Source organism: Oryx dammah, unplaced genomic scaffold (genome assembly GCF_014754425.2).
Source record: "Oryx dammah isolate SB20612 unplaced genomic scaffold, SCBI_Odam_1.1 HiC_scaffold_8, whole genome shotgun sequence".
NCBI classification, from domain to species: Eukaryota; Metazoa; Chordata; class Mammalia; order Artiodactyla; family Bovidae; genus Oryx; species Oryx dammah.
Window position 1 is genome coordinate 53,642,115 of NW_024070192.1, and position 20,381 is coordinate 53,662,495.

At 53.2% G+C, this 20,381-nt stretch overlaps 1 protein-coding gene across 1 annotated transcript in view; it reads right to left on the reverse strand.

The window, feature by feature from the left end:
* Positions 1 to 20,381, reverse strand: part of MSI2 (musashi RNA binding protein 2) — a 402,350-nt gene that overhangs the window by 69,105 nt on the left and 312,864 nt on the right. Inside the window, exon 5 of the mRNA XM_040244274.1 lies at positions 7,233 to 7,315. Within this exon, the coding sequence (XP_040100208.1) occupies positions 7,233 to 7,315 (83 nt within the window). The remainder of the gene's footprint in view (positions 1 to 7,232; positions 7,316 to 20,381) is intronic.

Consider the following 20,381-nt stretch of genomic DNA (forward strand, 5'->3'; position numbering starts at 1 on the left):
TGGGGGGAGGACTGCTCCCTCTCCAGCGTAAACACAAGATTCATTTATTAAGTGCCTCTCTGGCATTTCCTGTTGTTGTTGTTTTTTTTGCCTTCATCCTGCTTGTTTAATATTGCATTTGACATTCTCATTTTATAAATGGTAACAGAAGCAGAATGGATAGCTAAAATTAGCTTACGAGTGAGGACGACGCTACAAATAGGATAGTGAACACAGAAGCCCAGTTAATTCCACCCACCCCTCCTCTCCCTCCCCCTCATGTTGAGGCTGGTTCTCAGTGGAGCTCAGTCCTCAGGCTGGCGGTGAGGGGAGCTGGAGGGAGGCAACGTCCTGGGTCTCCGCAGCACCCTGCCAGGGTCAGCGCCCACCCCGGCCTGGGGCCTCCACGGATCCCCTGACCCATAACTGCAGCCCCAGGTCCGAGAGGCCAACCCAGGACTCTCCTGATCTCTGGCCCGCCGGCCACTCCCACTCAGAGGCCCCTGTTCTGGGGGTTAACTCCCCAAGTGTGCCCCAATGGGAGGAGGCAGGCTTGAGATCACACCAGGCTCTGACCTTAGAAGTGGGGTTTTTGTAACCTCCCCAAAGGATGAGTCAGTGGAAACGTCTGAGTCCGCTTCCCTGGGACCTAGAAAACCCTATCTGGGGGTCCCCTTCTGCTCTGCAGGCTGTGTGCCCTCATCCTGTCAGGACCCCCTGCCGGTTGGAGCATCAAGAGTACCCACCTCACCCCCTGCTGCCCTGGAGACTTGGGTCCCAGACCTGCCCAGGTCTGCACACCTGCCTCTCACTGCCTGTCATCTGGCCAGGACCGCCTTACCTTAGGATTACATCTTTGTTCAATATAATGATTCTAAGAATAATGACAGTGATGACGACTGCAACGACAGAAAGGACCTCTCACGATGATAGAATGTGCTATGTTCGGCCTGGTAAAACCCTCCGCAAGCCCTAATTCCAGCAGTCTTCATGGTAGGGGCCACACTGCCTGTCTTACAGAGCTGACACACAGAAGCCTGCCCGAGGTCACCGTCAGGAGCGGGCAGTGACCACACTGTGGGCCGTTGGCAGTGAGCGGTTCACGGCACCACTGCCGGGAAGGCCTCTTGGGTGGACAGCACCCCATGCTTCCCTCCACACCTGCTCAGTGCTCGGACCCCCCTAAGAATGAAGGCACTGCTACTTTCCACAGGCTGCGACCCCAAACCCTGGCATCTGCTTGCTGGCCCCCACCCCAACTAGTAAAATGCTGCCTCAGTAGTAGTGGACCTGGGTGACCGCTTGGCTGAGAAGCTCCCCTTGGGCCCATTGAGATAAGCAGACCACCAGCTCTGAACTACAGCAGATGAGGCCAGGAGTTGAAAACTGTGGTCTGAGGCCAAATCCAGCTGCCACTTATTTTTGTAAATAAGGTTTTACTTCCACGTAGCCATGCCCATCAGAGAAGGCAATGGCAACCCACTCCAGTACTCTTGCCTGGAAAATCCCATGGATGGAGGAGCCTGGAAGGCTGCAGGCCATGGGGTCGCTGAGGGTCGGACACGACTGAGCGACTTCACTTTCACTTTTCACTTTCATGCACTGGAGAAGGAAATGGCAACGCACTCCAGTGTTCTTGCCTGGAGAATCCCAGGGACGGGGAAGCCTGGTAGGCTGCCGTCTATGGGGTCGCACAGAGTCGGACATGACTGAAGCGACTTAGCAGCAGCAGCAGCCATGCCTATCATTTACATGTCATTCGTTGTGACAGAGATGAACAGCCTTTGAGGCTTAAAATATTTACTGTCTGGCCCTTGACAAAAAATTTATTGGTGCCTGGTTTAGGCCAAGTGGAAAGTTATAGTTACTAAGGGGGTTTCAGGAAGGCTGATTCCTCCAAGGTGACCAGCTTAGATCCCCGACGACAGAGCAGGCCGAGTCCTCCCAGGGTCAGGGACTGAATCAGCATTTCCTGCAGGAGGCCAAGGGCAGTGGCCATCACAGTCTTTGGGAGGAGGAAACAGGTGCATACAGGTGGGGTACTTGCCAGCCGCAGGACAACCGGTGGTGGGCCTAGACTTCAGGCTTGGGGCCACATGTTTTGAAGTCCTGGGTGCTTCTAAATGACCCAGTAGGGCCTCACACACCTGCAGTCAACCCCCCAAGACCCAAGTCAGAGGGGAGGCGAGGATGCTGAAAGTGTCCGCAGGCAGTCTGGTCTCTGACCACGCAGGGGTGTGTGCTGCCGAGAGCCCCAGACTCAGCTGGCTCCATGTTCACTCCTCCGGGTTCCTTCCTCATGACACTGGATGGACGATTTATGACCCAAACCCCCACGTTATCTCGTCAGCCACGATCCTCTCCGGAGCACTCGGACTTTAATGTGCACACCACTGCGGATTTGTCAAAATGCAGATTCTGTTTCCGCACATCTGGGGCAAGGCCTGATACTCTGCATTCCTAACAGGCTTGTTTAGCAATTTTCATCGGATCGCCTTAAAGGGACAAGGAAAAGGATGCGTAAAGGAATCCCATAGCAATCCCTGCATAAAACAAAACCTTGCCCTTATATCCACCAGTCAAATCTGTCCCGATTTTTCCATGATGAGGTCTATCTAAGGCAGCAGCAGCGTAGAGTGGGAAGAACCCTGGGCTGGGGCCAGGAGGACACAGGTTCAAATCCCAGCACTGCCCTTTCAGCCGTGGGTGGCGGAAGTCCCTTCCTGAGTGAGCCCTGCTGTCCACTCTGTGCAGGGGGACGACGACCGCGTGAGTGTAAGCTGCCTGGTGGGCACTGATGTCCTGCACGGGATCAGAGCCGGGGAAGGGCTCGAAGTGCCCCTGCCTGGCAAGTTTCTAGCTGGACCCTGGGTCCTCACCCGCTGCAGCTGGCACTGCCCCCCGACTCCTGAGGTGAGGGCTGAGCCAGGCCCCCGAGGAGGCCGGCCCAGGGCGGTCTCTGTCAGTCCCCACCTCCCTCCCCGTGGCTGTCGGAGGCCGAGGGCTGCACTGGTGACTAATCAGGCCCAGGCGGGAGGGAGGCGTCACTACTGCACCGCGCTGGCGGGCTGGCGCTGGGGCCCGGGGGCGCCCCTCCGGACGGTCACCACGTGGCCCACTCGTGCCCCGTGTGTTGACTGTGAGGAGCCACGTCTGCACTCCGTTCTGGGTCTGGTCGGACACCGCGACCAGGTCTTGTGGGTTGGGCCCTGGGCTCGGGTTGTGAGGGGGAGAGGGGAAGAGGCCTGCGGCCCTCAGGGACCCCCCAGAGGCTTGGCCCTTCTTGCCAGTAGGGAGCCTGGCCCCGAGTGAGCCTGCATCCTCTGCGTGCTCGCAGGAGAACTTGGAACCACCTGGGCTGCCGTGTGGCTGCTGAGAGGGGCGGTCAGCGGTCCTGGAAGGCTGGTGCCCAGCTAGATGATGCCTCTCCAGGTCCCCTTCAGCCACGAGAGGAGCGGCCTGCTGGGTACAGACGGGAGCTCCGCACTCGGGCCTGGAGCCTGCTGCAGCCACTCGGTGGCCGTGTGGCTCCGAGCAAGCTGCCTGACTCCTCTCTCTGCCTCACCTTGCTTATCAGTCAAGCATACGCCCACGGCTGACTCATGTCAGTGTATGGCAAAACCCACCAGAACACTGTAATTAGCCTCCAATTAAAATAAATAAAATTTAAACAATAATAATTAGCACCTTTACCAGCTGTGGGTGAGGATCAAACAGCAGCCATAAGGCAAGCACTCAGGAGATGGTGGCGTTGGCTTCCGCAAATACCGGCGATTCCCAGGGTCTTGTGTGCGGGCGCCAGGCATGGCTCTGCCCATCCCCCTGCCGTGACCCTGACCTCCCCAGGGGCGGGGGGCGGCGCGCAGGGGAGAGTTTCTTCGGTCCAGCCTCTCTGCTCCTTTGCAGGTAGAGGCACGTACCCCTCCATCAGCTGCTGGCTGTCCTGGACATAGAGAAGGACCCTTATCTCTCTCTTTTTTTTAAATGCCCAGGAGATTCAACAACCAAATCAGATGGGAAATGGCTATGGGAATGAGATATGCCTTACTGTCACAGGGTCCCTCACCTAACCCTTTCTTGGTTCCATGATCATGTATACAGGGCCCACTGAGTGCCAGGCACAGGAGTGCCGGATTAAGAATCAGAAGAGCTGGATTCGAGTCCTGTGTTTGTGACTCAGCATGGTGAGTTCTCTCCTCCCTGTGGACAGGAGACAATGGTAGCTGCAGGGGCTCGGGGGTGTGGAGGGGGCCCCCGCCTCTCTGTCCCCGCGAGGCTTCCAGGAGATCTGTCTTCACAGTGCTGGAGCACAGCCCAGTTTACAAAACACTCCTACGTACATTCTCACCGCCGCCCCTGTTTCTGCTTGGCAGTCTCTGAGCTCTCAGAGTCTTTCTGATCTCTGATTTGAATTCTGTCCACGGCACAGTTTAAATGCATTTCCTTTTTCTGTGAGTCTTAGAAGTAGACGCCAGTATCACAGAACCCAAAGCAATTCAGGATGTGGGCCCCTCTAGCAACGTGCTTTAAACTCCACCCTTCTTCCGAGGACAGGAGCTTGCTGGAGAAGTCCTTTCATTAATGGCACTGTGGACCACAGCAAGAGCTAACGTTTATCAAGCCCAACCTGGGGCTTTTGCTCGTGGGATCAGCCCTGCGAGGTGGTCAGCACAGGCCCTCCTGTTACGCTGGAGCTCAGCCAGGTGACCTAATGCTACCCTCTCCAGCACCTCTAAGTTCCCCCTTCGGGCCTGTACCTGGTGGGGCTGCGCTGGGCACCTACAGTGATGCCTCCATTGGCTTCTGTGATCCTGACCCGTCTGCCCCTGATTCATGCCTCTTGCCTATGTCCATTCTTGCTTCTTCTCTTAAAACCAGCCCCAGATTCCACAGAAAACAGAGACCTCACGCTCTGCACACCGTTACCTGCTCCTGCCACCATCGGCTTCCACCCTGGTGCAAAAGAAAGGGACAAACGTGACAGACGGGGGACAACGGCTACAAACCTCTCTGGCTTCAGGCCAGCCTGCAGGTTACCCGGGGCTGGAGCTCTAGCTTCTGATTGTCTCCCGTGTCATCTGGGGGTCCATCTCCCCACCTCCAAACCAAATAATCGCCTGCACAGCTTGCCTGGCAGCCAATACCCCAAGGCCTGTGCACCTTCCCTATCCAGGGGGCCCAGGGGCATATCCCCTGGGCCTCTGTCTCCCCACAGAACAGTGGGGAGAAGGAAGCCCTTTCCGCTTGCGTCTCAGGCTTGTCGCCAAGCCAGTCAACAGTGAAGGGCCGCACATATGCATTTGCGGCAGCACCGTGAGGCCTCTTGCCAGGCGACATCGGGCCTTCCCGACAAACCGTGAAGTCCTGGCAGCACAGGACTGGAGGCTGCCAGTGCCTTGGGCGGCCCTTGCCCATCCCCCAGTGCCCAGGCAGGCCTCAGTGGAGTCTGGCCATAGCTGGCCTGGCTAAAGAGACAAGGCCTCCGGGCACTAGAAGCAGCTTTCTTTTTAAGCCTCGTCTCTAGTTTTTTTTAAAAAACAGCAAGTACTGACCTACCGAGAGAGAGAAGTATCAGCTGGAGGGGGGTGGGAGCCTGTGAGGGGACCTCGGTTATTTCTCTACCCCCATCCGCCCGGTACCATTTCAACGCCTGAGCTGACGCCTCCAACCCACAGGACGCAAAGAAACAGTATTTTCATTTCAGATGCATATGACGGTTAGGAACAATACGAACAATATTATTTTAGTGCCCTGGGAAAAAATTAGCAAGTCAAATATTGAATCAGGCCTGTAGCAACCACATGCTAAGCAGATTGCTTTGATCTTATCCACACTAAAAGCTCTATTATTGAATTTAAAGTTGGTGAACACATATCAGACCAATATACAATGTGTTATCTGAATGCATGTTTCAGAAGCAAGGAATGTTTTGACTAAAGAAAGAGAATATCAAAGTTACAGCTGTGAGTGAACACAAACGCGCCCTCCCTCTTTTCTTGGGGCTGGAGGTGCTGCTGACTCCAAATGTTCTGGCTCCCAAGACCTGCTGGTGGCTCTAGAAACCCCTGCTGGGCTGCCATCTTTCTGGAGCCAACAGGAAGGGGGTTCTCACCCACCTACTCAATTGGAAGAAAGGCGTTTAGACTTCCAAGCTGTCATGCATGAGCTGCACATGGTATGGCGCCCTCTGGTGGCCGCTTCTCTGGGCTGTCGGTCTGGCAACCCAAACTTCAGTGATCCAACACGCTTCCAACACGCTTCTAGTCGAGCGTGTCCTCTAGCAAAGGGGACTTTTGAAGACCAAAAGGAGGCCAAAACAACTGATCATGAGGGTAACACTAGCTGATTGGAAGGAGAGAATGTTAATTACCCAGCAGGGCCTAAAGAGATGGATAATTTGGGCAATAAACTTCATATTTAAGATAGAGCTCTCAAAAACCAAGCTAAACAGCAGATGCATACCAAAACCAGGTGTTGGCAAATTAAAACTTGCAGGTCAAATCTGAGTCCCCCAGCCACTTTTGTAGAGGCCCAGAGTCAGGAATGGTTTTTACATTTTTCTTTTAAGAATTTTTTTTTTTTTAATGTGAACCATTTTTCAAGTCTTTATTGAATTCGTTACAATATTGCTTCTGTCTTATGTTTTGTCTTTTGGAGGCATGTGGAATCTTAGCTCCCGGATCAGGGATTGAACCCACACCCCTACATTGGAAGGCAAAGTCTTAACCATTGGACCACCAAGGAAGGCTCCAGTTTTTACATTTTTAAATGGCAATCACTTAATCAATAAAAATTACGTGAAAATTATAAGATTTCAATTTTAGTGTCCCTAAACAAAGCTTTATTAAACACAGCCCTGCTTATTCCTGTATATATTGTCTGTAGATGTTTTGTAGCTGGATATTCAGCTGTATGGCCTGCAAAGCAGAAAATATATCCTATTTGATCCTTTACAGAAAAACCTTGTCAACTCCTGCCGTTCACAGAATTGAACTCTTAGTCTGGTCCCTGCGCCCACCCAGCGCACCTTCAGGCATGACCAGGCTGCGGCAGTCTTTAGGACAAGGGGAGTATATGGGGGAAGGGGAAGCATTTCAATGTAACCCCTACCAACTTACCATTGTTTCATTGATTTTTATTGAGGTATAATTGCTTTACAACAGTATATTAGTTTCTGCTGTACAGCGAAATGAATGAGTTATACATATACATAGATATCCCCTCCTTCTTAGATTTCTTTCCCACCAACTTACCATTTTATTATTGATTTCATGGAAATGAATCTCACAGACTTTCTCCACAACGTCTTCATTCTCAAAAGTGACAAAGCCAAACCCTAGAGGAGAAAGGAGGGAAAAAAGACAGAGAGGAGAAGTTGAGTTCGGTTCCCTTTCTTTGATGTCCTGCGGTGGTGACCAGGCTCCTGTGAGGAGGGCAGGGAATGGATCCCTGGGTGGGGCCTCCAGCTTGAGGAAATGATTTCTAATTTGTACAGCGCACCCTTCCAACAGTGAGGAAAAGTTAATGGTTTCACCCCCATGCGGCGGGCACATGTGGTTTGCATCTGCCCGGAAGCAAACAGGAAATTTACGTGTCTGTTATTTATAAGGGTCAGAGCCCGTGGCTGCCGACGGGAGGCGGGCGGGCGGGGGACGACGACAGCAGATGACCGCAGGGCCACACTCGCCCTTTCCTCGATGGACTGGCCAGCCCTCAGGTCGGCCTCCAGACGGAGGCGGTTATTTGTCCTTTTCTTCCTGAATTACTTCCTCTAATACCTCATCAGGACATCCTGAGGCCTGGAAGAAACGATTAAAAGTCTCAGGCCTCTGTTCTGCGCAGGCATCCTTTTTCTACTGCGGCTTCAAAAGCGCTGCGGATTTGGTGTAGTTTAAGACTGTTTGATGCCTGCTGTCAGCCCGTCAGCTATCTGCTGTATTTACTCGGCTGGAGGCCGGCTTTGCTAGACAAGCTGCACTGAAGAATTTTGGCAGCCGACCACTGCTCAGCATCCTGAGTGCCTCTCGCCACCCTCCTGCCCTCGCTTTCTTCTCCTCCCACCCCCAACAGGGTTCAGCATGCTGCCCCATCTGTGACCCCACTGGGTGAGCTGCGCTTTGACATACAGACCCGCTCACGGGATGGCACCCTGCCCTGGATGAAACAAAGCCACAGCGGATGCACGCAGGAGCACAGACACCCTGATGGGGAGGCTGCAGACCTGGACCCCAGTCCTGACTCTGCATCAAATATATGTGTCCTCCTGGGAAGCCCCTTCTCCCCGCTGAGCCTCAAGGTTCGCACCTGCAACCTAAGGCGGTGAGACTGCATGCTGGGACCCTTTGGGGTCACAACCCAAACCCCTGCTATGGGCTCAGTGTTTAGTGGAAGTGAAAGTGTTAGTTGCTCAGTCGTGTCCAGCTCTTTGCAACCCCATGGGCTATATAGCCCACCAGGCTCCTCGGTCCTTGGTGGCTCAGACGCTAAAGAATCTGCCTACAATGCAAGAGACCCAGGTTCAATCCTTAGGTCGGGGAGATGCCCTGGAGAAGGGAATGGCTACCCACTCCAGTACTCTTGCCTGGAGAACTTCGTGGACTCAATGTTTGTGTTCCCCCAAATTCATGTATTGAAATCCTCCCCCAGCGGGATGGTGCTAGGAGGTGGGGCCTTTGGCAGACATTTGGATCATGAGGGTGGAGGCCTCATGAACGGGATCAGTGCCCTTATGTAACACACGAGGTAGCCTGGTTCCTTGTGCTGTCTGCCTGGGAGGACACAATAAGACATCCCTTTGCAAACCAGAAGAGGGCCTTCACCAAAAACCTGACCATGCTGACGCCCTGATCATGGGCTTGCAGCCTCCAGTATCATGAGAAACACATTTCTGTTGTTTGTAAGCCTCCCAGTCTATGTGCATGGTAAGTCGCTTCAGTCGTGTCCAGCTCTGTGTGACCTTATGGACTGCAGCCTGCCAGACTCCTCTGTCCATGGGATTCTCCAGGCAAGAATACTGGAGTGGCTTGCCATTTCCTTCTCCAGGGGATCTTCCCAACCCAGAGATCGAACCCAGGTCTCCTGCACTGCAGACAGGTTCTTTACCGTCCGAGCTACTAGGGAAGCCCAAATACTGGAGCTGCTTGCCATGCCTTCTTCCAGGGGATCTTCCCAACAGCTCAACTGACCAAGACACCATCCTCTCCAAAGTTATGAGCCTGGCCTGTGCACACCAACCAGGAACACGAAAATCAGAACAGCTGTTTTAGTGTTATGATAATCAGTGCTTCTTGTCAATGAGTACTCATACAGATGCTCCCTTTTAAAGCTTCTGTGTCTATGTCTACTCTGGGTCCCATAAATCCCAGGTGGACAGAAAATCTCTCAGGACGCTCTTCTCCCTGACCTGCAACCATCTTTCAAGGAACAGCGGAGAACAGGCTGCTGCGGGCATTGCACACCTACATCCCAGCTCCCGTGAGATCCGGAAGATTCCTTGGGGAAGGAATGGAAAAGGCCACTCCCTGCTCTCAGTCTCCAGTAAAACAGAGGGCAAGGATGACCACAGAATCGGCTATCACAATCTTTACGATGCTATGTAATTTACTGTGCTTGCTGTGCTCAGTTGCCCAGTCGTGTCCGACTCTTTGTGACCCCACGGACTGTAGCCCACCGGGCTCCTCTTGCTTGGATTCTCCAAGCAAGAATACTGGAGCGGGTTGCCATGCCCTCCTCCAGGGGAGCTTCCCTACCCAGGGATCGAACCCAGGTCTCGTGCACTGCAGGTGGGTTCTTTACCGTCTGAACCATCAGGGAAGCCCGTGTAATTTATTACCAAACACCAAATACCAGGTCAATGTTCCCAGCCTCTGCAGTTCAGCCCAGGCCACTGCAGACACGGAAGGCTGGAGGTGAGACGCATCGTGAGACCTGTCATGAGGGGCATGTACAAGCCTTTGCCACACAGGGTCAGAGTTGGCAAGTTTCTCCCAGGGTCTTTGGATACAATGTTATTTTCTTTAAAATGAGGCCCAACCGGAAAACAATTCACCAGGTCCATACACCCCTCTACACCAGGTCCCTGCAGAGAGCGCTGCAGTACTGACCTTCTCTCTGGCCCTCGGTCCCACAGGCACGTACAGGGTTGGAGGAGCCCACACCCAGAGGCAAGTCTCCGAATGATTTCTCTTTGGGCTTTGTTGTGACGGCTGCCCAAGTCCCCCTTCAAAGGGGCCTGAAAAGACGGCTAGCACCACCGACTCAATGGACATGAAATTGAACAAACTCTGGGAGACAGTGAAGGACAGAGGAGACCGGTGTGCTGCAGTCCATGGGGTCACGAAGTGTCGGACGCAACTGAGCGACTGAACAACAAGGTTCTCATCCAGGCAGGAGCTGCTGCAGCACACAGAGGGCAACATTTGGGCTGATCCCCTTCCTGGCCACGCTTCTGGAACCCAGATCCTAGAACAGGCGACCAAGGTGCAAGGCCTTCAGAAGGTCCCCAAGGGAAGGAGAGGCGGCACGGCAGAGGATGCAGGAACCTTACTCACTCTGGGTCGCCAGGACACACAGAGGCCCTAACACACAGCGGCAGGGGGCTGAGCATGACAGAACGAGCCATTTCTGCTCCTTGAGGGCCTGAGTGGCTGGCTAACCCACGTCAGAGCCTTCCCTCGAGACCGACTCGGGCCCTCCTGGGCATAAACCCGCTCCCCGTGTGCCAGGCACTGTGCTGGACATGGACATCAACAGCCTCGTGTCCCTCTTCTCAAGGGACAGGTCAGAGGTTCCCACTTCTTCCCTGTGCAGGCCTCCCCCTCCCTTGCGACCCTCACATCTAGTCCACGAGTCACTCTGGCGTCTCCTCTGTCTCTGAAGCTGCCCCTCTGGCCCAAACTCAGACCAAGGCAACATGCAAACCCTCAACATGCCAAGATGGGCCAGTTCTTAGGCAGCGAGAGACCCCGCTGCTAATCGGGATGAACAGCGGCCCCCAAAAGGTAGGTCCACATCCTACCCCCTGGAAACTATGAATGTGATGTCATCTAGAAAAAAAGCCTTTTGCAAATATAAGTTCAGAATCCCAAGGAGAGATCACCGCACTGTTAGGGTGGCCTGCCATCCAACAGCAGGCGTTCTGTGCCTTGGAGAGGGAGGTGAGAGACTCCGAGGGAGGTGGCCTGTGAGGACGGACGCAGGGCCTGCAGGGACAAGGCCGCCATCCAAGGCAGGCCAGGAGCCCCCAGGAGCCGGGAGAGGGAGGGCCGGCCCCTAGAGCCTGCGGAGGGAAAGTGGTCCTCCTGATGCTCTGATTTCGGACTTCAGACTCCAGAACCGTGAGAGAACGAACTTCTGTGGCTTGAAGCCCTCAGTCAGCAGCCATTTCTCACAGCAGCCACTGGAGCTAAGGCAGCAAGGTGGCAGGTTCTGGCCGCCCCCATGCAGATGGGCCCCACGAGATCGCTCCAGCCAGACCAGGCATGCGCTTTGAATGGAAGGCGGGAAAATGTGGACGAATAAGGCATGCCCACCTGTGCCACCGGGAAAGAAGGTGAGTCAGTGCCCGTCCAGGGCACCCCTCCAGGAGCCGGAGGAGACTGGCTTAACGTCATCTGGTGCCCAGGTTAAGTCGAGTCACCTAGAAGCGCCGTGTTCAGTCCCCTGCCAAGGAAACTGCTTTTCCTCACTTCTGCCTGATCCACCACGCAGTAACTGTCAGAACGCCTGGCCCAGCGCTACTCCAGACTCACCGTCGCCCCAGTTTCCCACTCCGCCACCGCTCACAGAGAGGAAGAGGTACAGAGGGAGGGAGCTGGGAGACAGGAATTAAAATGCAGACTGCTGCATGGGGAAGGGAGGGGGAAGACGCAAAGACTGCATCACTTCAGATCCTGGCTCCCCGCTGGTCCCTTCCCTAGTCCCGAGGGACTCAGAATTCGAGTTTCACAAAACTGATTCTCCTGATCACAGGAGAGAGTCTGGATTTCAAGCCTATGTACCTTGGATGCAACACAATTCAGCAATGTCAAGACTCATTTGCAGTATTTTAAAGATCTATATCATTTCAACAGCCATGTCTGTTTGGCCCAAACAGAAAACAAACTTGATTATGTCTAAAATATTTATTTATTCCACTTGGAGAAAGCAAAGAAGCAACGAAACACTTAATTATCAATAAATGTTATTCCTGAATGTATAATCATTTTTATCTTACAGATGCATCCTCATTTACAATGAATTAGCAACTCAGTGGTGAGCACCGTGCCCTCCCCATCAAAATAAATTAACCTGAGGTGTGAAGGGCAGAAGAAGGTAGTCAAAAATTTGAGAGAGATGTGCCAGTGGGTGGGAAAAATCCTTTTTTGGTATCAAAGCCTTTTCCATTTTTGAAATTAATTTTTTACTGGGTAAAATAAACGTAACATAAAACGTACCACTTTAGCCATTTTTAAGTGTACAGGATGGTGATGTTTGTTCACTCGTGATGTTGCACAACCACCACCACTCTTCAGAACCATCATCCCCAGAACTCTGTGCCCTGAAGCAATGTCTCTCCCTTCCTCCCTCCCACAGCCCCCAGTAACATTTATTCTCCATGAACTCGCCTACTCTAGGCACTTCATGTACTTGGGACCATACACTATTTGTTCCTCTGCATCTGGTTTATTTCACTTAGCGTACTGTTTTCGGGGCATCGCAGTCTTTTGAACAGTCTGCCGAGTGTACAGATTCCACACGAGACGCAGGAGGCTGAGGAGTACTCTTGTGCTGTCAGTCCTTTCATTAAAAATCTATGCATTTTTACAGTCCTCTGCTTAAACTGGTATTCTCAAACAACAGGAAGCTATTTCTTTTTTTCTTTTTACTGTTTAGTATCTCATTTCTACATGGAAGACTAAACATGCTTACAGCTAAACGTGCTTTTTGCCAACTAAATTTAAGATGCAGCATTTTAGAAATTTACGTACCCATGTTTCTGCAGTATTGTTTGTTAATTTTTAAATAAAGTCCTGACCAGTGTGCATTTGCGATTATACGTGTACTTATTCTTACCTAAGCTGACGAGATCTTCTCTGAGTGGCGTTTCAAAAGGAGCATGTACAAAATCGGCCTGCAGACATCGAAGTCGGGGGGCGCCTTTGCTCTTCCTGTTTGTGCCAATGTAGAATTGCTCTGTTTTCTTCCACAGTATTTATTGCTGCATTTCTCAGCATAAACCTATCCCACTGTATTTTTTATAAATAAATATTTTTTTTGAACATAAGGGGAAAAAAAGGAATAGGAAGGACTGACTATTTCCCTCTCATTTTTTTCCAAGAGAGAGCCTTGCAGAGAATCAGAAATGGAGTCTCATGAAGGTCCATCAGACACATAGCAGCCAGGTGAAAAACATGCCATTATTCTTGCTCAACAGCAAGGGCCGGGTAGTGAGCTGTGCACCCCAGGAGAGTGCCTTCACCGCTCTGGCCTCACGGAGTCAGCAGAGCTGGCCCGGTGTGCGTGGGGAGTCCTGCTCTGGTCCCGGCTGGGGCAAGGACTTGGACGCACAGAGTCTGTGAGGGCTCTCACGCCAGCAGGGCCCTTTGGGGAAGCCCTGTGAACACCCCTGCTCAGGGCACAGTCTCTCTTGGTCCTAAGAGGTGCCATGCCAGAGCCAGAAAGCGTTTGAAAAATTAGGTAATTTGGCTGCGCCAGGTCTCAACGGTGGCGCGTGGGATCTTTGAGCTTCATTGTGGAAGACAGGACTTTCCGCTGGGGCATGCAAACTCCTAGCTGCAGCACACAGGATCCACGTCCCTGACCAGGGGTTGAACCCAGGCCCCCTGCACCGGGTGGGTGGTGTCTTAGCCACTGGACCACTAGGGAAGTCCCCTCCCGAGGCATGTAAAGTCGTCAGCCACCATCCCTAGGGGACAGAAAACGAGTGGGGTAGAGGAGAGGGGTACAGGGCCAAAATCTGGGGGAAAACAGGCTCGTTCCCCAAAGAAACCCTCTCCCTCGTCATCAGCAAAGGATACCTGCCTGCCTCTCTCCAAGTCCCCAAGGTAACCCTACCTGCACTTCTGAGGGACGCCAGGAGTCAGCAAAACTGGGACAAAGAAGGTGGTGGGAAGGTGAATCCCAAACAAAAAGGGATTTAAAAACGGACATATATAGGGTAGCAGTGAGCGTTTAAAAATGCAATTCTACAGCATTCTCTTGAATGAAGCTATTATGGAAACTAACAAGTAGGCTCTATTTAAGAGATAAGCGTTTAACAGTCAAACCTTTTTTTCCCCTCTTTTATTCAAATGAACAACATTGACTATTCACCTGAATAATGCAAAGCTGTAAACACACATGAACACACACACAAGACGAGAGCTCCGAGAACAAGATGCCTCACAATTAAAATGACCTGCTCCAGACGCAGTCACTGAGGAACAGCCAACAGCTAAGAATTCTTTTTTAGGTCAGGAGGGAAAGACGGGGACGGCCTCCTCTTAGCCTCAAAAATAATTTTTCTTTTCTTATCATATAGGTCAATGAACACTAATAGGCAATCACGCAGTGTCCAATGCATCTTCAGTGAAAATCAATGCAAGTTAGAAGTTAACACACTTGGTTAACAGGGAAAAAAACGAGAGAGAAAAAAAGCCCAGACTGTCAAATTTATTCTGAGTATCCCATGAGGAATTTAAGGTACGCGTACGCAAGTGTATTTATAACCCACGCAACCTCCCTTTCTGGCTAATAACCTGGTGTTGGTGGGAAGCAGCAGCAGCCGTGGGCTGCTTCCAGGATAAATAAGAATCCCTTGGGTCTGGGCGTGGGGAGCACTTTCTGGTTTCAAAAGACTTCTCCTGTTATCACCCTCCCTGGTCCCCTAGGCAACCCTGCGAGGGGTAGGGCAGCCTCCTCCATCGTCATTTTGCTCAACTGCTCGGCACAGTCACACGCCTCCTCCATGCAGGCACGTGGCCCTGAAGCCAGAGCAGGAGTTGACCAGGAGTCGTGCCTGCCTCCTTTCGTGACTCCTCCCTGCTGGTCTGGAGGCCCCATGGTCCCGAGAAGGGGAAGCCTGGGGCTCGAGCCCTGGTGGTCTGCGGGCTTCAGCAAGGTAGCTGTGTGTCTACTGATGACACCTCACCTCGGGCTGCCCACCTTGCCCCCAACTCAGACCATTTCTGGGCCATGTCTATGGGCTTCAGCAGGTTTGGCAAATGGGTTTTATCTCCTTGGAAAGGTTCTCCTGGAACTTTGGCTAGGGTGTGAAGGCCCCTTACCTGGTGGGACCTGGTGGCTTCACATGCCCTTGAGTTTGTCCTAAACAAATGTAACTCAGAAGACTGATCTATTCGAAGAAAAAAACAAGCTGCCTTTCCAAAGGAAAGGACACATTTCCGATGACTGCCTGCCACTTGGGGCTACTTGCTACCTGTTACCAGTGAAGTCCAGTCTGAGCTGCCATTACTTTCCTGAGCACTTTCAGACGTAGGTACTGGGCAGGAGGGGCCACCATCCCGGGCGTGATGCTCTCACGCGTGTGCCTGCTAGGTTGTTTCTGTTGAGACAGACTCTGCGACCCTATGGGCTGAGGCCTGCCAGGCTCCGCTGTCCATGGGATTCTCCAGGCAAGAATACTGGGGTGGGTTGCCGTGCCCTCCTCCAGGGGATCTTCCCCATCTGGGGATGGAACCCGAGTCTCTTATGTCTCCTACACTGGCAGGCGGGTTCTTGACCACTAGCGCCACCTGGAAGCCCGTCTGCTCTCACACTCAAACACTTCTGTGGATTTCAGGCACATAAGCAGGTCGCTTCCCACCAAACCAGGGATGGGAATTCCTTTGATCATATTTACTGTCTGGTATCCTAAATGTGGTTTTTTTTATTACCATTCCACATTCTAATAATAATTATAAAAAGAGAAAGCTTACTGTTTACTGAGCAGCTTTAATTCAGTCTTCACCAACCACCCCCGCCCCCGCCCCGGTGGATTAGGGATGGTTGTCCCCACTTCACAGACTCGAGCACTGACACTCAGACAGCAGGGGTGGGAAAGCCTGTGTTCATTCCACCCCAGCCTCCATCCTTCACATGAAGGTGGATTACCCCAAACCCAGTATCTGCTGGGTTCTTGACACATCCTACCTGGGTCTGGAGCCCCACCCTCGTTGCTCAGCGGGATCCTCTACAAACCGGCCAACAGTCCGTCCCTCAGCCTCATGACCCAGCAGGAGAGCGCGGGAGAGACAGCGGTGCCGTCCCGGCCAGCTGAGCATCCACTCTGGTGTAGACGCTCCCTTTACACACAGATAGTGCAGGGGACAGCGAGAGTTTTAAGAGCAACACTCCAAAGATCAATTTTATCAAGAAAACTAGAGCATCACCTAAGCTAGTCTGGCCAAGGATGGGCACAGGGCAGGGACTCCTCTGAACGTTTCCAGACTCCAACCACAGAGCTGCCGAAAATGGGACTGTATCATCAAAGAAGATGCTAGCAGACACCTCTTGCAGCAAACTGGCTCTCTAATTTAGAGTCAGCCGCCCTGGAGGGATGAACAGAGAAGTGCTTACGTCCTTGGCCTTGTTAAGAACCAAGAGCAGGGGGCCGGCACGCTGAGTCGAGATGGACACAGGACTCGGCCTCAGGGCTGGTCAGAGCAAAGGTGTGAAGGCCAGGAGGTCATCAGAGGCAGAGGCCTGCAACCACCCTCCTCTGTGGCTGGCAAATGGGCCTGTGACGGTTCGGACAGTCGGCAGACATCCCTTCTCTCCGCCCTGCCCAGGAGCCGACAGGCTGCCTCTCTGGGCCGGGGGGCGGGGGGCCCCTTCTGACCTGGCCTTTCCTCCCCGCTGTGCCCCTTTCGGGCTGGCACTGCAGTCCTTTCGCAGGGGAGTCACTCATGCACCTGCTGCCTCGTTTACAGCAGTAGTTTGGCAGCTGGTTGCTGTAAACGATAATAAAATGCCTTTCCAAAAAATGAAGGAATGTGACCAGACACGCCAGACATCATGATATTAAAGCCGTGTCAATTAATTTCTCCCCCTGCTTGATAAACGAGCCCCATTCCATCTCTTAATAATGAGGAGAGAAACAAGAAAAGTTGACACTTAGTTTAATTTATTTTCTCAACTTGCCTGGTCATATTTCTTGCTGCCGTGCAGAGCTGGCTGGGGCTGTGGGGAATTACAAGTGGCTGGCGCATACGCAGAGCTGGGATCGGTGCAAATCGACACGCGTCTCTGTATCCCTACACAGGCTGCATCGGGAGGGGAAGCGGCTCGGGGAGCCAGCTCGCACACCTGTGCCTCGCGGCTGGGGGAGTCGGGGCGGAGCAGGGAGCAATCTCAGGTGTGGGGGGGACGGTGTGACAGAAAGAACACTCTCCCTCCAAACTTGTGCCGAGGAGCTGCTCGAGACTGGACGCCCTAAATTACTATCAAGCCACATGGGTGCCACTTGCCAGAGGGGAGCCAATTTCTCAACTGGAAAGGTGCTTTTCTTTCTCGTTCTGCCTGAGGATGCTCTAGCCAACGCCTGACCTTGAAATGTGAGCATCAACCTTCTAAAGGTCGGATGCCGACCGTGAACCAGCAAGCATTTCATTAAGGCTTCAGTACAAGTAGGCTTTTCATCTGGCCACCGTAAGCTCAGGACCATCTATGGAGGTCCCGAGACCTTAAACCAAGCTGGGGGTGAAAGTGAAGGGTGCTCCTGGACCAGTGTTTCTCAGTGTGGCCCTTGAGGTCTCCCGCTGGGTGAGGGGCTTGTTAGAAATGCAGGCCCCCAGGCTCTGTCTGCCTCCAAATGGGGGTGCTGTGGGTGTGGCCCAGGAATCTGCACCTCAGCTGGCTCTCTGGGGATTCTGATGCTCCCCCAAGTCTGACTCTGCTTTATGCTTCCCGTTCAGGATGAGCCAAGTGGAGACCGTTTGGTAGAAAAGAACTTTGTATGAGAAAAGAGAATCTGCAGGCTCGCCTCTCACGTGCAGAGAGAGACTGACGGCAGTTTTAGAAAGGCTCTGGGGTCTCTTTCGTGGACAGCTAGACCTCGAAGCCCCAGGGCAGCCCTCGTCCAAGGCAGGGAGGGGGCAGATCCCGACAAAAACAAAGCTTCTCTCCCCCAGACTCAGGAAAGGAGTGGAGGCCGCTTCACACTAAAGTGTAAATGACTGGTCTTGTTTCCATTCCCAGGGGTCTTGGTGGTTTACTCAAATCAAATCCTTACGGGAAGGCAATTAAGCTCTACTTTAGAATTCCAAACAGGCATTCAGGCAATGGGAGATATATACATATATATATATATATATTTTTTTTTTTTTTTTTACTGATGAGGGGCACCTCCCTGAATCTGTGAAGTTATATGAGTTTATAGATAGCTTTACAATGAGGGTGAGGGTGTGCCTGGAAAAAATCACCCAGGAAGGGTGGGAGGGAAGTTGAAAAGAAAGGGAGAAGGGAAGGAAAAAGGGAGGGAGGGAGAGAGATTCAGAGGCAGGTGGGGCAGAGGGAGAGAGAGAGACCGCTAACCACCCCCAAACCATTTTTCTAAGAGAGAAATCTGCCGTGAATACTGATGGCGTGATTTTAAAGTGCCTGCGGCTGCAGCGAAAGGGCGTCTCATCCCAGACTCTTGTTAAGCGAGGGGGAGAAAGCACCTGTGATCCGGGCCAGACAGCCCCCACCTCATTTCATTCCGGGCGCCCTCCACGGCAGTGATTCTGTGAATGACACTTGTCAGGGCAGCAGATTAGTTCACAAACCTATTTTTTCTGTGTGGTGTTCCATCTTGGTCGGGAAAATAGCCAGTTCTTGGCGAGAGAGACACATATTACTGCTGTTAAGTGCCAATATAAACTCTGGGACGCAGTGGTGAATTCACCAAATTAAACCGCTAGACAGCGGGCTGGGATCAGGACCCTGGCAGAAGGTGCTGGGGCGGCAGCCTGCGTCCGTGCGGGATGGCGGGGCTGAGGTCAGGAGCACAGGCAGCCTGGGGAGGGGGGCGGTGCTCCGGAAACCACAGCGCCTGGGGGCTTGGGGGCTCCACGGGCTGCAACTCGTCCTTCAAGGCTTCTAAACCTGGGGCTTTCTGAGCTCAGGGGAGACGGAGCTCCTCCCTACCAAGGCGGGCATCTGGGTGGGAACCCTTAGGTTCTCCCCCCACCAGAGCGGGTTTCAATACTGTCAGCCTGTCTGACTCCCACCCTCAGCCCCACCCACACAGGGAGCAACCTGGAAGCTCAGAGTGGGTGTCAGTCCGCCTTAAGTACCTCCCGAACTGGGGTGGTAACCCTAACCCTTCTCAGTCTCTGGAGCCAGAAGATCTGGGCTCGAATCCTGACTCCAGCAACAACTGGCTGTGTCACTCTGACCCTCAGTATCCTCCTCCATGACAGAGAAATTTAAAAAAAAAAACAAAAAACCTCTCCAGCCTGGAGCCTTGCTTGAAAACACCTGTGAGGGGTCAGCTACCCTCTTCCACAAGCAACAGACTTTTTACGGCTTCTCCCCAACTCCAACCTCCTATCTTCACACGCTCACGTTTGCCCTTTGCCGCGAACCTCAAGTATTGAAACTCACTTGATATGTGTCAAAGAGATGTTCACAGGGCTTTGCCCTCATGGGGGGAACTGGATTCGAGATGGAGAAGTAAACGAGTCACCTGGCCAAATTCCTGTGCAAACTCGTTACCTAAAAAGACCCCACCTCACCTTAGGCTTACAGAAAGGGGCTGATCTCTGAATGGGAGGCCCCGAGCCGGCTGAGCACAGCTGTACCCTGACCACTGCTGTGCCTGCTCCGGGGCCAGCAGCCAGCCTGCTGGCTGTTCCGGAGCGGGCGCCCGGCACCGAGGCAGGACAGGAAGGGGATGGCAACAAATCAGGGAGGGGTCGTGGACGGGAACCACAAGACCTGTGCTGCACGGATGGGGCAGAGGCAGCCCGGACCCCCTTCACCCCGGGATGCAGAGAGGACCCCAGGAGAAGCCCCGCCACCGCTTCCCTCTAGCAAGTTCTCGAGGAACGGCTCCTGGCCCCAGAGAAAGTTCCAGAGCGCCATCAGAAAACCACTACTTGGAAGCAGGTTCTCAGCGCCACCACAAATTACAGGACTTTTATGATGAGGCATGGTTTCAGAACAGCGCCAACTGACGGAGCCCCGGCCAGATGCCCGCCGGGCCCGCCGCCAGCTCTGGGCCCCCTGCAGATGGGACGTCTCGGTCCCTGTCGCCGGGACTCCCTAGGCCTACGGAAAGCCTGCCTGGAGTGGCGGTGAGTGGCTGCCCGCCGAGGTGCCCCTGCACAGGATGCCCACCTCACCCTCCGTGGGCTGGGGGCTGGCCGCTTTTCCTTTCCTGGCTGTGAAGAACTTTCCTTAACATCTGGAGGCCAGATCTTCCCGAGAAGCAGAGACCA